The following is a 15,742-nucleotide window of genomic DNA, read 5'->3' as shown; positions in this document are numbered from 1 at the left end:
ATCCCTGGATGCAACAGACTTTAGGACTAGTAAATAAATAAATTTGTGATCTTGTTTCCAAAATAGAACCAGTATGTTAGTTATTTTTCTTTGTGCTCCATTTTTTATTTCCAAATTCTGTGGTTATATATACTATAAGGTTGAGAAATCTGGTCATTGTTTTAACATCTTAGAAATATGTAATACTGAAAATAGTAACACGCTCAGGGCATATGTTCCTAGTTTGTTTGCTATAATTATATTAAGTTGGGGTAACAGTCACTGATCAGTTCAGGAAATTTTAACTGAGGCCTTTCCAATGTAATTGTAACACTCAATCTACTCTATAATGTTTTAAAAACTCACTTAAAATTGATATCTAAAACAAACAAATAAATCCACAATTGATTTTCTAAGAAGTGAAAACTTTGCAAGCAGGTTCTTTAAACATGTCTGACTCTTTTTTGCAAATATTGATATTTGGCATCCCATCCACAGTTTGTAATGAATTATTTTATTTATAAGACTGACAATGATGAAATAGAAAGGCTCAAGCTATAGCTTCTGTGTCTCCATTTATCTTTGTTGATTAAATGAGAAGTGTCAGAAGCTGGAGAGGTCAGCCTCACAGCAAATCTAATGTGAGTGCTTATCTGCATTGAGGAGGTTTCTACACAAGTGATAAAAGGAAGAAATTTACCATTTCTGCTTTAATAAGGAGGGGAAAGACTCATATTATTGTTTATTTATCAGACCTAGTTATTGAACTTTGTTTTAAATCTACTCCAATACTACAGGTTATCTTTGACTTTGTTTTCAGATTTCTATCACATCAAACTAGGCAATGAAAAGAAAATACTGCATAATACCCCTGATTTCACATGATATTTCTCCTCTACATTGAATAAAACATTTCTTATTTCAGAACTTTACAAAGCCTCTTTAGAGCCATTTCAGTAGTCTAAACTAGAGGGAGCTTGTTCCTTCCCTCAAGATCCTGGGAAGTGCTAGTAGCAAAATCTGAACACAATGGAAAAATAGGCAAATGAGAACAAGATGCAATTTAATAAAGATAAGTGTAAAGTTCTGCATCTGGGTCAGAAAAATGAAAAGCATACCTACTGGATGGGGGATACGCTTCTAGGTAACACTGTGTGTGAACGAGACCTTGGGGTACTTGTGGATTGTAAACTAAACATGAGAAGGCAGTGTGATGCAGTGGTAAAAAAGGCAAATGCCATTTTGGGCATCACATCAAAATCACAAGATGTCATAGTCCCATTGTATACGGCACTGGTCAGACCACACCTGGAGTGCAGTTCTGGAGGCCTCACTTCAAGAAGGACGTAGATGAAATTGAAAGGGTACAGAGGAGAGCAACGAGGATGATCTGGGGCCAAGGGACCAAGCCCCATCCCAGACAGGTGTACTGTTTTAATTATTTACCCCCCAAAATATACTGTTTTATTTATACCGCTCCCACAGAGTGGTTTTAGATAATGGATGGATTTACCACTGAGTGTGAACCTATAGCAAAAGATTGGAGTTTTGGAAAATAAGCAATGGAGATTGGCATGCTAGTTCTTTCTGCAGCTGGAATTAAATGGACATTTGGTCAAATGCTGACACAACTCATGAGAAAGAACTCTCCTACATTTTTCTAAAGGCATTATTGTTATGACTTGTCAGGCAAGTATAAAATTGCTTCAAGAACAAAAATATCTAAAATAGTACAGTTCTCATGGTAATCTAATTTATCATAAAGTGGAAATATAAAAACTTAAAATAATATGTATAACTGAAACACAGTATTATGTACACAGTAACATATATTAGCAGTTCCCTCAAAATAACTTCTAGACTTTCTCTCTCCAGCTGCAGTGATTGAGGGGTGTGCCTTTGCAGTAGGAACAACTTTATTGCCCATTCATGTTTCATGGCCTTTGTTCCGGTGGTAAAGACCGATAGGAGCTATTGATCCCTCTTCAAAACCATTTTTAATGGAATAAAATAAAAATTTAAAGGGAAAGTAGCATGGGTTTTGTTTGGAAATGTTTTCTTACACCCTTGACTTGCACCCTTTAGTAGCTTAGAGTGCTTACAGTGCATGTAACAGCCTCTTACACAAATACCCAGCTAAATTACAAATACTGAACAAGGACCTTTTTCCTGTGAGCCTTCCACTTTCCCATTGATACCTTACCTCTACTTTATTACTAATATCTTTGAAGTTATTACAAGAATGGTTTCAAGTAGTTTCTCATCAGTTCTTGGATAGAAACGATCTCTCATATTCTATTGATTATTTTATAGGCCACTTTTGATTCTGAGGAAGAGTACCAAATAATTGAATCTGAGTGTGCTTGACAGTGGAAGTAAAGTGAATTCTTTTAATACTTTATTTATTTTGATGTCTTATTTCCCCCAATTTATATTTTTGTAAAAAAAAAAGTGTTTAATTCTATGTATTTCAAAATGTGCATGGAAATTTATTCACAGTTAAAAGACCAGTAGCACCTTAAAGACCAACAAAATTGGTGTCAGGTTATGAGGTTTTGTGTGTTATTGCTACCTTCAGAATTATAGCTCATATACTTCCACAGGTTTTGTAAGTCTTTAAGGTGCTACTGGCCTCTTTCTCTTTTCCACTACTACAGACAGCTACCCATTTTTATCTATCTTCATTTAAAACAGCTCTGTTCAACTGACAGGTTTTGAGTTTCAATTTGAGTAAGTACTTGTGGCCTAAAGCAAGCATTGGTTTGACCTTAATTAAGATTATTAAGTTGAAAGGTTTGGGTAACAAATGTTTTCAGGCTAAAAACCACTTTGAATTGGCACTGAAGTATTTAAATGGTCATTCTCATTTAACCTCAGAAATGTTTATAAGATCTGTTAAGATATAGAAATAATATCAGATGTTAAAATATGGACTTTATGAAAACAGCAGAGAATAACTATAGGGTAAGAAAGAATGGATCAACATCAGGAATTTAAAAAGTCACATCTTTATTAAAGAAACAGGGCATTACATGCTCCAACATCAGCGAATTCTGATCACATGACAACTAGAACCAAATTCTGGCAAATTAAGTCCATGTTACAGCTGCAAATCATGAATCCCACTCAATTGATTAATGATTGGGTTGAATATTTGTCAAGCTATTTGTAGGAGTTGTTCTGGTAGCTGTATCTGTAGCTCTTATGCATGCATCCATACAAGATTGGACTATGCATATGTGCTGTTTAATATGTATGTAGTTCTGTATCTCTGGAACCCCATGAGGACTGATCTGGGAGGGAGGGAGGGAGGGAGGGAGGGAGGGAAAGTGGGCAGGGAGTGAAATGTGATGGTAAAGAAGGCAAATGCAGTCTTGGCATCACATCAAAATCACAAGATGTCATACTCTTGCATATACCACATTGGTCAGACCACACCTGTGTCTAGTTCTGGAGGTCTCACTTCAAAAAGGACATGAACAAAATTGAGGGGGGTCTAAGGAGAACAGTAAGGATGATCTGGGGTCTGGGGATGAAGCCTGTGAGGAAAGGGAATGTTCAGCCTGAAGAAGAGGTGGTTGAGAGGAGACATAATTGCTGTCTTTAAGTATTTGAAAAGTTGTCACAGAGGAGGGTTCCTGTTGGCAGCAGAGGATAGGGCCCACTGTAATGGGTTTAAACTACGTGTAGAACAGTAATGGTTACAGTTAGAGTAGTTCAGCAGTAAAATCAACTGCCTAAGGAGATGGTGAGTTCCTCTTTACTGGCAGCCTTCAACTGGAAAGGTACTTATCATGGATGCTTTAGGCCAGTCTTTCTCAATTTTTTTTACCATTGAGAAACACCTGAAATATTCTTCGATCTGCAAGAAACCCCAGAAGTGGTACAATCAGGATATTGTTGGCAAGCATAGTTGTGCCCACCCAGGGCCCTTTCCCTCCCCCCCTACAGGCCCATCATTGGTTATTTTAGTAGGGATCAGTGGGTTAACGCATAACCATATATGGTCATATCATCCAATACATGTTTAACAAATTTATGTTTAAAAATATTTTTTAAATATTAGCTTACTCCCACACATTCAGGAAACCCTTCCAGGGCCATCAAGAAACTCTAGGGTTTCACAAAACTCTGGTTGAGAAAGCCTGCTTTAGGCTGATCCTGCATAGAGCTGGGGGTTGGACTAGACAGCCTGTATGGCTCCTTCAGCTATATGATTCTATTATTCTAGCTGACTGCAAGTAAAAGAAATTAAAAATATTCTGCAGCATAGCATGATGTTTAAAAAACAGTCAAGAAGTTGATAATAAAAACAAGTTTAATGTGGGGTTAATATGGGGTAAATGTGGGGTTAATGTGGGGTAAATATAAATGTTTTCCCCTGGTACCTCAAAAGACACAAAATTTTGTTTCCCCTTTACAAACTGCTATTGTATAGTAGTGCATCTAAAATTTTGGTCTAAATGACCGCAAATAAATCAATCAACCAAAAGTTTGTGCCCAGCCAAGTCTCAAGGAAAAGGACTTTCAAGGGTGAGGAGACATGCCGACAAAGCTCTGTCTCTCATTCTAACCAAGGGGCACAAACAGCAGGGCTTGAGAAGAAGATTTTAACTGGTGGGCTGGACGGGGGGGAAGAGGCAGTCATTGAAGTATCTTAATCCCTCACTGCTTAGGGTTTTAAAAAGCAAGAACTGGCAACTTCAGTTTTGCCTGGAACTCAATGATTAGCCAATTCATATCTTACTAACACTATTGTGTATTGAAAGGCAAAATGTTGTATGGACCAAAATGCTTTGTAGAGAATATACTAACTGGTCTGATATCTTCATGTTGTATGAAGTACTAGGTAAACAATAACATTCTCTCCCCAAATTTATGTTGTGACTTCATTATAATTAATGAGTCCATAAACACTGCTTTTTTTTTGCTTCTACTGAGTATACACCACCTATTCCAAAGAGTTAAAATGATGAACTAGGCATTGTTATTCCAAACTTCTCCTTTGAGGTATACACAGGGTATTAGATCTGTGATTCAGGAAGTGAGACACATGTTAATTCCTGTACAATGGAAAAATCAATATTAAAACCAGAATTTCACTGCTGCTGAGACTGTACTGCAGTGATAGCAAGATATTGACTTACCACTCTCAGCCTGGAGCACAAAGAGGTAAGCATTTGAACTTTAATTAATGCATGCATAATATGGCTTCAGCTCAATCTGACTAGCTTCCCAAGCATTTATAAAGCTTTGCCAAAGAGCAACCTTGATTTGAACTTTATGGGAATAGTATATTAAATTGCAAGTGCGGCCTGAAATTTGCCTTATCTTTCGCCTATGGAGTATTCTATTGTGGGACTGTAGAAGTAACAATTGTATATAAGTACTTTACAGTGCCGGGGACCATATCAAGAGCTTTGTGAAGAGAGATAATGTAAGAGGTTCTTTCTGAATTCTGATTTGCCTACATATTTATTTAGTGCACTAAAGTATGAACTATAAATTTAGTTCTCCTTTTCTTACATTGGCCCATTCCCATTTTGGCATTCAACCTCTGATGTTGGTGGGAGTAGTAGTAATTGCTGTTGACTGGCAGGAGGGCAAACTAGGTGACAAGAATGATGTGCACTCAAAATAAATCTTATAGCTTAAAACATGGCCATAGCTTTTATTCAACATTTTGGGAAATGTTTGCATGGTATAAGGATCGGAACACTGTGTAAGTAGTCAGCTGACCACACCCCAGCAGGCCCAGATGGATACCTGCCCATTTCCCAGCTGGAACATTGGCTCCCATTCTGCTGAGATCCCTTACTCGGAAAGTGTCCCACCTGAGGAAGTAGGGGAGGTACATACCTTCCTTGTTTTGCCTCAGGCCACCTGGCAGTATGAACCCAGCCTTTTAAATTTGGTAAAAATATATTGGGTGATATGACCATATATGGCCATGTTGACCTGATCCCCCTTCTCCCCAAATGACCAGTGATGGGCCTGGAGAGGGTGGAAAGCAAAGGGGCCCCAGGTGGCCAGATACACACATATACTTCCCAACCATATTCTGCATAATCACACCACTTCTGTGATTTCTTGAAGTCTGAAGAATGTCTCAGGCTTTCTTAATAGTAAAAAAGTTGGGAAAGGCTATAGTAGATTAAAAGGAGATTACAGCATTTAATATGTATATATTGGAGAACAGCTTATTATTCATATTTCTTATGATAATCAGAAAACCCAAATTCATGTAATTCTGCCACCTCCGGAAGAGCCCCTTGTGGCGCAGAGTGGTAAGGCAGCCATCTGAAAGCTTTGCCCATGAGGCTGGGAGTTCAATCCCAGCAGCCGGCTCAAGGTTGACTCAGCCTTCCATCCTTCCGAGGTCGGTAAAATGAGTACCCAGCTTGCTGGGGGGTAAACGGTAATGACTGGGGAAGGCACTGGCAAACCACCCCGTATTGAGCCTGCCATGAAAACGTAGAGGGCGTCACCCCAAGGGTCAGACATGACTAGGTGCTTGCACAGGGGATACCTTTACCTTTACTGCCACCTCCAAGAGACAATAAAACACGGCCGAGACTATCTTGGGTCGGTGCTCTCGAGCCCTGCTGGGGACAGGGCTTCAAGACAACACCATGACTGGCAGGTTGTGGTCCGAGGCCACTTTTGCTGGCTACAAGCCGGGTCTCCACAACCAGAGGAAGCACACGGCCCTCCTGAAGATTGAGTGGGTTTATTTGTGCAATGAGACAGAATTCTACTTGGGCAAGAAATGCACCTACGTGCACAAAGTGAAAAACAACACAGTAACTCTGGGGGGCAAACCCAAAAGAACTGGAGTGATCTGGCGGAAGGTGACTCATGCTCACAGAAACAGTGGCATGGTGCGAGCAAAGTTCCATTCCAACTTGCCCGCCAAAGTCATTGGACACAAGGTCCAAGTGATGGTGTATCCATCTAGAATCTAAATGTGGACAGAAAATAAAGTTTACAGTCTGTTACACTTAAAAAGTTTTTTAAAAACATGTCCGATACTCACCTCGGCCAACAGTTGCTGCCGCAGAGGGTGGCTGGAAGGGGACGCGACCACTCAGCAGCCTGTCTGAGGTGCACGCTGCGTTAACACAGTGCACATGCATTAGGTGGTAGAGCAGGACCCATGGCGCCTATAAAAGCACCACATGCCTGGGTCCTGACCTCTTGCCCAGATTGCTGCCAGTATTTCCAAAAGATTGCCACCTACACGATTGGAAACAATTCCAAAAATGTCAGATCCCTCCTCGCATCTGTTCCCCAGGAAGGTTACCCTATTTCCACGTTAGTCTGGCAAATGGCCACACCATTGAATTTGCTTAAAAACTTGCTCCAAACTCTAAGGCCAGCCTTCAGGTCAGCTGTTACCTGGACATGATGATGGGGCCTCTGTAAACCCCTGGTGGCCTGAGCCAAGCGAGCGCAAAACACCCGGCGGGGTGTTACTACCGGGCAAGCAAAGGTCAAATGCCCTAAAAGGTCCTGAATGTCTTTCAGTGTGCACTTCCGCTGCCCCTGCATGGCATCTATCAGAACCCTCAAGGCCTCAAGTTTGTCCTCGGGCAGCATGGATGTACCTACCATAGAATCCAGCCTTATGCCTAGAAAGGTAAGGCTCATGGCTGGACCCTTGGTTTTTTTCTTCTTCCAACGGTACCCCTAGTTTGGTGGTGATACCTTGAAAAAGCCTCAGCCTGTCCTCACACTGTGAAGTACCCCCGCCCCTGCAAACATGATGTCATCTAAACAATTTTCACTGCTTCCCCCTCTCTCAAAACAGCATGTGATATAGATGAGCAACTATAGCCAGAAGAGAAAATAAACAAAGGAAGATCCTCCCTAGTGTCTTCTAAGAGTTTTTCCTTAACGGTGGAAGGATTGGGATAGTGAGATTTATGTGGATTCTGTCTGCATCCCACTGCAGTGTATTTCACACCATTATTTACAGTCCCTTATTGGAGAGTACAATGACTGCAATGAGGCAGGGTGGCAAATCTCTTCCTCGGTTCATGGTTCTGTAAAATCCAGTCAGCTTTCTTGAAGTACTAACATTTTCAGTGTGGACTATAGATGTCAGATGTGAAAGGAAGTACCATCACTGCAACCCTATGATATGGACCTATTTGTATTGAGCTCTTTCAGAACTAAAACATATCTTTTAGGTGAAAAATTTTCAGGACAAGTGCTTATTGAGTTAGTGTTTCTTCTGTGCACTAAACCATTTTCTCCCTAAGGGACAGTGATTTTCCCAATAGTTTGTATTTAATTGATGTGCTGGAATAACAAATAAGAATGTTTAAATATATACCTAATGATGTTTTTATTGTTCTTGAATGTGAATTAACTTTTCATGCTTTGAAAAGTAGCCCTAGATTATAGTGCATAAATTATCACTTCAAATACCATTAATAATATGAGAGCAATATTGTATACTGGCCATTTATGGTACTTTCTTAATTTATAGTGTTTTCTCATAGAAGACATGCATTACTAACATAAAGTATTACCCACAGTGTTATAATACCTTATTTGCTGCTGATTTACATTTTGCTTTACCAGTAGAAATATGTCAATTTATTGCTGTTTTACCCTAGGAAATTAGTTAAAAAGGAAACAGTAACAAAAATATTTTAGTGAAGGATTTATAGAAGCCTGGGCTGTCATTCAGCTAACACAAGAATGAATGCACAACATATTTTCATTTCTGAAGGTCAGAAATAACTCATGTTTGAAATGGATTTCATTTAAGCAATTTCCCAGCAACACAATATGTAACGCTTGTTGTGATATTCATATTCATATTTCTTCTAAATCAAACCTAGTCTCCAGCTGAAGATCAGCCATCTGCAGTAAGCACATAGACCTGAGGCAAAGCATATTTTGTAACATGGAAAAAAGCCCAGTGAGCATCAATTAGGGATTTCTGGCCTACAATGCATTTATTGTTAATCAATTTTCGAGGAGCAGCAAGTCTAGCTCCGACAGGAAGATTCTGCCCATATGGTTCAACATTTGGACACATCTCAAACAGGATGGGTCATGCTTGTAAATTCTCCGACACCTTGTCCTTATTGTTTAGTATATATTCATTTCAGAGTCATTCTAAATTAACCATTATATTATTCACTAAATTATTTTGTGTGTGTGGGGGGGGAGCACTGTGTGTTAGAAATTACTTTGTGTTTACTTAGACTTTTGACTTCATAAATTACCACATTACACATTGATTTTGAAACTTGGGATATTAAAATTACAGATCAAGTCAAAATGCCAGTTCATTTCATGTTTATTATCTGTTGCAGATTTGTGCACTACATTTATCAGGATTTCTCACAAGTGGTCATCTAGGCTAGGTACTGCCCTACAACTTGAAGTGTTCTACACAGAGAGGATTTTCCATGTCCATCTGGCGTTTGGTGTGGCTTTATGTCCATTCTCATTGGCAGCAGAGATTCTACATGTAGCATATAATCAGTACATTGCCCTTGTTTTTCCATAATTTTCCTTCTCCACAGGTGGCATCTCTTCCACAGCTGCTTTCTGGTTGGACTGTCATTAACTGTCACCAGTTGCATGACACTGTGACTCATCATCCATTTTTAAAAAATTAGAAGCATGTGTACCTCAGAGCAGTACTAGTGCTAAGTTGCGGCAAGGACTCACCCGAGCCGCTGTTTGGCGGGCGGAGGGCGGGCAGGGAAGACGCGACGGCGTGGCGGGCTCCTGGAGCGGTCGGGCGCGCGGGCAGAGCCTGCGCGCTCGGCACGCTCGGGGGGCGGGGCCAGGAGCGTCTGTTTCAGACGCTGCCTGGGGCGTTCCCGCCTCTTTGCCGGGCCGACGAGCAAGTGAAAGGTTGGTTTCCTTGCTCGCGGAAGAGTTTTGAGGCCTGTGTGAGGAGTTTTTTCTCACGCCGGCTTCAATTTCCGCGGCAGAGTTTGGGCTTCGGGCAGAGGGAGGCTCAGCAAGGTGAGAGAGCTCGCCTCATTGGAGCTAACAGGCTCCTTCGTCGATCGCCCCCCCCTTTTTTCGTCGATCGCCCCCCCCCCTTCAAAAAAGAAAAGAAAAGAAAGAAGAAGAATAGGATGGCGGGGGGAGATCGCTCCCGGGCTAAGAAGGCGGGAGGAAAAGGAGCGGCTCAAGCACGAGCTGCGGCAGGAGGGCAGGAGGCGGCCCAGGGCGGGGAGGGAGGCAGTCATCGGAGGGCCAGCGCTGCCAGAGCGCGTGAGGCCTGGGCGGCTGCAATCCCCACCCAAAAGGCGGGCGGCAGCGGGACCCGCAGGGGGCGCACGGCAACACGCAGCGCCAAAGAAGGGCTGCGAGAGAAGGCGCCTGTTAGGCAGCGCGCACGGAGCAGCCCATCCCCACCTCCAGCCAGGGGCAAGAAATCAGGAAGGCCCGGGGACAGGCATAGTAACAGGGCTCCTGCCCGTTCTAAGAGCCCTGGGACGGTTCAGAAAGGAAATAGCTCAGCCAGAGGCAGGGAAAAAAGCCGGGGAGTTTCACATTCAGGCACTCCCGCCTCGTCAGCAGTGGGGCCAGGTCCTAAGAAGGGTTCCCCTAGGGCGCCTAGGGCAAGGCAGGGGCGCAAGTCCACGGTCACTGGGCGTAAGGCGGCCCACAGCCCACGCAGTAAGTCTAATTCCAACAGGCATCGGAGCAAGGTAGTGCCTTCCAGCACGTCACCTTCTGTCAGCTCTGAGCAGGGCAGATCCGTGACTGGCAGCACATCTAGTCCGGACTCAGCTGCCAGTCATCAGACTGGGGCTCATCCTGGCCGGTCTGGGAATTCTGCCTACTACTGGCGGGGTTATGCCCGTGCAGCTGAGCACTTTGCACGGAAACAATCCAATCAACATGGTCAGAGCTCCAGCTCTCCTGAAGTGTCCAGTGTCAGTGGTAGCAGTGGGTCGGAGGAGGCAGAACAAGACCAGAAAAAGAGCAGGCCACGACACAAGAAGCATGTCGGGTCTGGTGCTGAAAAACGTAAAAGATCAGCACGATCCAGCCTTTCTTCGGGTGAGTCCACTTCTTTGGATGAGGGCCCTTCCACGCGCCGGGAGGGTTGGTACTGGCTCGAAGGGGCTTATGTGCCCGGGATCCCCACATGGATGCATCAACGGAGGGTGAACTCCGACAGGCTTTTAAATGAAGCAGGCATCCCAGTGGAGGCGCGGGCCCCCCCCGTCAAGTATACAGCAGCAGATGCCCCTCCAGGCGTACATCTTCAGGAGAAGATTCGAGAGAGGGCCCTTGAGGGCTATTATGTGGATTTGTTTTCCCTGATAAAAGGCCAAGAACAAGGGGGTGACACAGGGAGTCGCAGGGACCGTAAGAGGAGGAAAGATTTCCCTCTGGTCGAGCGCAATTTTGACAACTGGATGAGGGGGTATACAGAATACCTTACGCTTATAGTGGGTTCTTACCCTGAGCGGGCCTGGCACTTGGGGCGGTACCAATCCCATATCTTAGAAGCCAGGAATTTGGCGGGAGACGAAGCCGCCATGGACTATGACCGGGTTTTCCGTGAACTCGCGTCTCAAAATGAGGATGCCAGGTGGGATCTGAAACACCCGGACACCTGGATGGTCTATGTGGGTTTCAGTGCCCACCGCTCTCAAGAAAAATCCCAGCAGAAAGGATCTGGGAGACGGTCATCAGGTCTCCCATGCTGGGATTATAACAATAAGGGGTGCCGCAGGAGGCGTTGTCGATTCGATCACAAATGTGAAGGTTGCGGGGGGAATCATGGTCTTCCCGCCTGCACTCGGCCGGGATCCCAGACGCCCTTTCGAGGAGCCCGATCCTCCGGGAAAAAGGACGGGGGGTCGGGAGCAGCAGGACCTTCAACTGCATCCAAAACTGCTTAAGGCGTTGCCTGCTTCGCTCTCCTGCTTAGCTCGCACACCGGTAAGTTTACCTGCTTTGAAAAAGTGGCTAGCTGGGTATCCCAATAGAGAGTCGGCTAGGTACTTGGAGGAGGGCTTCACGGTCGGTTTTCGTATTCCGTATATAGGTGACCGAATGGCTACGGACTGTGACAACCTTAAGTCTGCAAAAGAGTTGCCTGAGGTGGTGGCAAAAAAGATAAGGAAGGAGTGTGGGGAGGGACGCATGGCTGGCCCCTTTTCTTCCCCTCCTGTTCCACAGCTACGGGTATCCCCACTCGGGGTGGTCCCAAAGAAGGCTCCTGGCGAATTTCGATTGATACACCACCTGTCTTATCCCAAGGGAGCGTCAGTCAATGATGGCATTAAGCCGGAGCTATGCACGGTGCGTTATGCACCTTTTGACCATGCGGTTATGCTGGTGCGGGGTTGTGGACCAGGGGCTTTAATGGCCAAATGCGATATCCAATCTGCGTTTCGGCTCCTCCCAGTCCACCCGGGTGATTTTAATTTATTGGGATTACGCTTCAACGGCTCGTGGTATGTGGACAAGGCAATGCCCATGGGCTGCTCTATTGCATGTGCAGCTTTTGAGGCGTTTAGCACATTCTTACAGTGGGCAGTTTGTAAGAAAGGGCAATTTCAGGAGGCGACCCATTACCTAGATGACTTCTTGTTTGTTGGCCCCCGCGACTCACCTCTGTGTGGGCGGCGCCTGGCCACATTCCAGGAGTTGTCAAAGGAATTGGGGGTCCCGCTGGCCACTGAAAAGACAGAAGGTCCCACCTGGTGTCTGTCCTATTTAGGGATCGAGTTGGACTCCAGGGCCGGTACATCTAGGTTACCAGAAGCCAAATTGGCGGCCTTGAGAAATTTGTTAACAGACATGTCTAGGAAACGGAAATGCACATTAAAAGAAATGCAATGCTTGGTGGGCCACCTTAATTTCGCTTGCAAGGTGGTCACACCAGGTCGAGCATTCTGTGCACGGTTGGCGCGCGCCACCGCGGGTATAACCAAACCCCACCATCGGATACGGGTGACCAGGTATATTAAAGATGATTTAGCAGTTTGGCAAGAATTTTTGGCCAACTTTAACGGAGTGGCCATTTGGCAATCCCCTTTGTTCTTGGGAGCTGACCTGCAGGTTCATTCTGACTCATCAGGCAGCATGGGTTTTGGGGTTTTATATGGTTCACGTTGGTGCGCGCAACGTTGGCCTTTATCATGGGGGGAGGAAGTCCGCAGGGATTTAACGTTCCTGGAAACCTTCCCTATTTTGGTTGCCGTCACCCTGTGGGGAAGGTTGTTTGCTAATAAGAGAGTTACCTTCTGGTGTGATAACCAGGCAGTGGTAATCATAGTGAACAAGCTATCGTCGCGGTCCATGAGGGTCATGCGACTGGTTCGTCGTTTGGTCCTAGTTTGCCTTGAGTTTAACATTACATTTCGGGCAAAACACGTGGCGGGGGTAAAGAACGAGGTGGCCGACGCCCTCTCTCGTTTTCAGGACGAGAGGTTTCGTCGTTTGGCTCCCGGCGCGAACCCCAACCCAGATGTCTTCCCGGAGGACCTGTGGGCGCTTGGCATCGCGTGATCCTGGAGGGTGCACTAAGTTCCTTGGCACCATCCACGCAGCGTGCTTATGAGGGAGCAGCCCGGAGCTATATGTCCTTCACCTCGGCGAGGGGCCGCTCTAGGCATTGGTTCATGGACGAACGCCTTTTGTTGCAATATTTGGTTTATTTGAGGGATTGCGGCACGTCTCCTAAGACAATGAAAGTGCAATTAGCAGGACTTTCCTTTTATAGCAAATTGCTTGGAACATGGGACCCTAGCTCATCATTCCTAGCGCGCAAGGCCATTAAGGGGTGGCAAAAGGCTAACCCTATAGTTCGGGACGCCCGACATCCCATTACACAGGCTCTGTTAAAGGAATTAGTAATCCAGTTAGATCGAGTATGTTTCAACTCGTATGAAGTAGCCTTGTCTGGTGCGGCCTTCACTATGGCCTTTTGGGGGGCCTTCCGTTGCGGGGAGCTAGTGACTCCTTCACGACAAGGTCCTTGGGGCGCCGCATTGACACTGGCCGATGTGGACCTCTCCAGTTCAGGGGTGTCAGTGTGGTTGAGGAAATCCAAAGCCGATCAGGCGGGGAGGGGAGCGTCCATATACTTACCTGAGGGCCCCACGCATGAGGTCTGCCCGGTTTGGTGGTTGTGCAGATATCTACAAGTTCGCCCTCCCAGAGTTGGCCCTTTGTTCTTGCATGAGAACGGGACTTACTTTTCACGATACCAGTTCCTGGCCATCTTGAGAGCGTGCCTGCGGCGAGTGGGCAGAACACCTGAACACTTTGGCACACACTCATTTAGAATTGGGGCGGCAACTCAGGCCTTTCAGGAGGGGGCTTCACCTAAACGGATCATGGCCCTGGGAAGATGGCGTTCTTCGGCATATAAACAGTACATTCGGCCAGATATGCTCGGCTAATCTTTTACTTGTTTCAGGACGCCCCTCCACGTTACCGTTTGTTTTCCTGCTGGGACACAGCATCGTTCATTGGGCCGGAAGATATGCTGCCAGCTCCGGATGGGGTCCTCAGCTTGGCCTGCAGAATCATCTTCGGCTGGTTTGGTATGGTCGTCGGGGTTTGAAGTGGCGTTATCTGCTGGAGCTGACCTCTCAAGCAGTCCATCGTTGGGGAGTTCCGGCAGCGGCGATCATACAACTAGGCGAAAATGACATTCCAGGTCTGCCAGGGCGGCAGTTGATCAACGACATGATCGAAGACCTGACGGTGCTGCAGCAACGTTTGCCCGGCACAGTTTTAATTTGGTCTGAGTTGCTCTCACGCAGATCCTGGAGAAGCTTGAAAAGACCCGCGGTTATTAACAGGGCGAAAGCTAAGGTTAACAGGGCAGTTGTGAAATTTATGTATCAGTTAGGGGGGCGGGTTGTGTGGCACCCCGATGTTGACAGCCAATTGGCTGCCCTTTATAGGCCTGACGGAGTGCATCTATCTTCGTGGGGTCACGACTTGTGGCTCGACGACATTAAGTGGGCACTCCTTGAATGGTTGCAAGATTTTGAGGGTTGGCGGGAGCGCAGGGTCCTGCGCTCAGTGGCGGGGCATTCGCATGGAAAGGAGCCGATTGCGTGGGGAGCCGGTGTGCGATCGGACTCCCCACAGCCGGGGGCTCCCCTTAAAGGGGCGGTTGCGAGCAGTTCAACACCCGGCGGGGTGGGCAGAGCTGTTCGCCAATGACCAGACAACTTCAAGATTGAAGCAAGGAGGTTTGCGCCCTTTGTCTATTTCTGAGGTTGTCTCCCCATATTAGGAACCCAAGCCGAGGACCACGTATTCCCAGCGGGGATCTTGACGTGCTCCTTCACTTGGTGGGTTGAGTAGCAGCCAGCGGGCTGCCTAGGTTCGGACCTTCCCATGCTGCGCCAACCCTCCGGTGGGAGGCGTTTGTTATTCAATAAAAGCTGTGGCCAAATTTAAGCCAAAGCTCACGTGTTGTGTCTTCCTTTATGCCAACCTGGCCTCCTGCCAGCCAAGTTGCGGCAAGGACTCACCCGAGCCGCTGTTTGGCGGGCGGAGGGCGGGCAGGGAAGACGCGACGGCGTGGCGGGCTCCTGGAGCGGTCGGGCGCGCGGGCAGAGCCTGCGCGCTCGGCACGCTCGGGGGGCGGGGCCAGGAGCGTCTGTTTCAGACGCTGCCTGGGGCGTTCCCGCCTCTTTGCCGGGCCGACGAGCAAGTCTCCCACCCTCCCTTTCCCTATTGGTTATTTAATTAATTATGTTTGTTTTCGTCACAGCGGGGCATTCGCATGGAAAGGAGC

The 15,742-nt window shown here is 46.0% G+C and overlaps 1 protein-coding gene and 1 pseudogene across 1 annotated transcript; both read left to right on the top strand.

Moving 5' to 3' along the window:
* Window positions 1-6,563: 6,563 nt before the first annotated feature.
* On the top strand, window positions 6,564-6,944 carry LOC143840681 (large ribosomal subunit protein eL33 pseudogene; annotated as a pseudogene).
* Window positions 6,945-9,677: 2,733 nt separating this feature from the next.
* On the top strand, window positions 9,678-15,382 carry LOC143840680 (uncharacterized). The gene is made up of 2 exons (XM_077344241.1): window positions 9,678-11,916; window positions 14,405-15,382. Exon 1 carries the CDS (start codon window positions 10,092-10,094, stop codon window positions 11,874-11,876), a length of 1,785 nt encoding a protein of 594 aa, XP_077200356.1. The 5' UTR covers window positions 9,678-10,091; the 3' UTR covers window positions 11,877-11,916; window positions 14,405-15,382.
* The last annotated feature ends 360 nt before the right edge of the window (window positions 15,383-15,742 follow it).

This window comes from Paroedura picta, chromosome 6 (genome assembly GCF_049243985.1).
Source record: "Paroedura picta isolate Pp20150507F chromosome 6, Ppicta_v3.0, whole genome shotgun sequence".
Lineage (NCBI taxonomy): Eukaryota > Metazoa > Chordata > Lepidosauria > Squamata > Gekkonidae > Paroedura > Paroedura picta.
Note: the sequence above shows the minus strand (reverse complement) of the source record. Positions and strands in the feature narration are given on the sequence as shown.

Coding starts and splice junctions, on each gene's coding strand:
- LOC143840680 (XM_077344241.1), top strand. CDS start 10,092: ATGGCGGGGGGAGATCGCTCCCGGGCTAAGAAGGCGGGAGGAAAAGGA.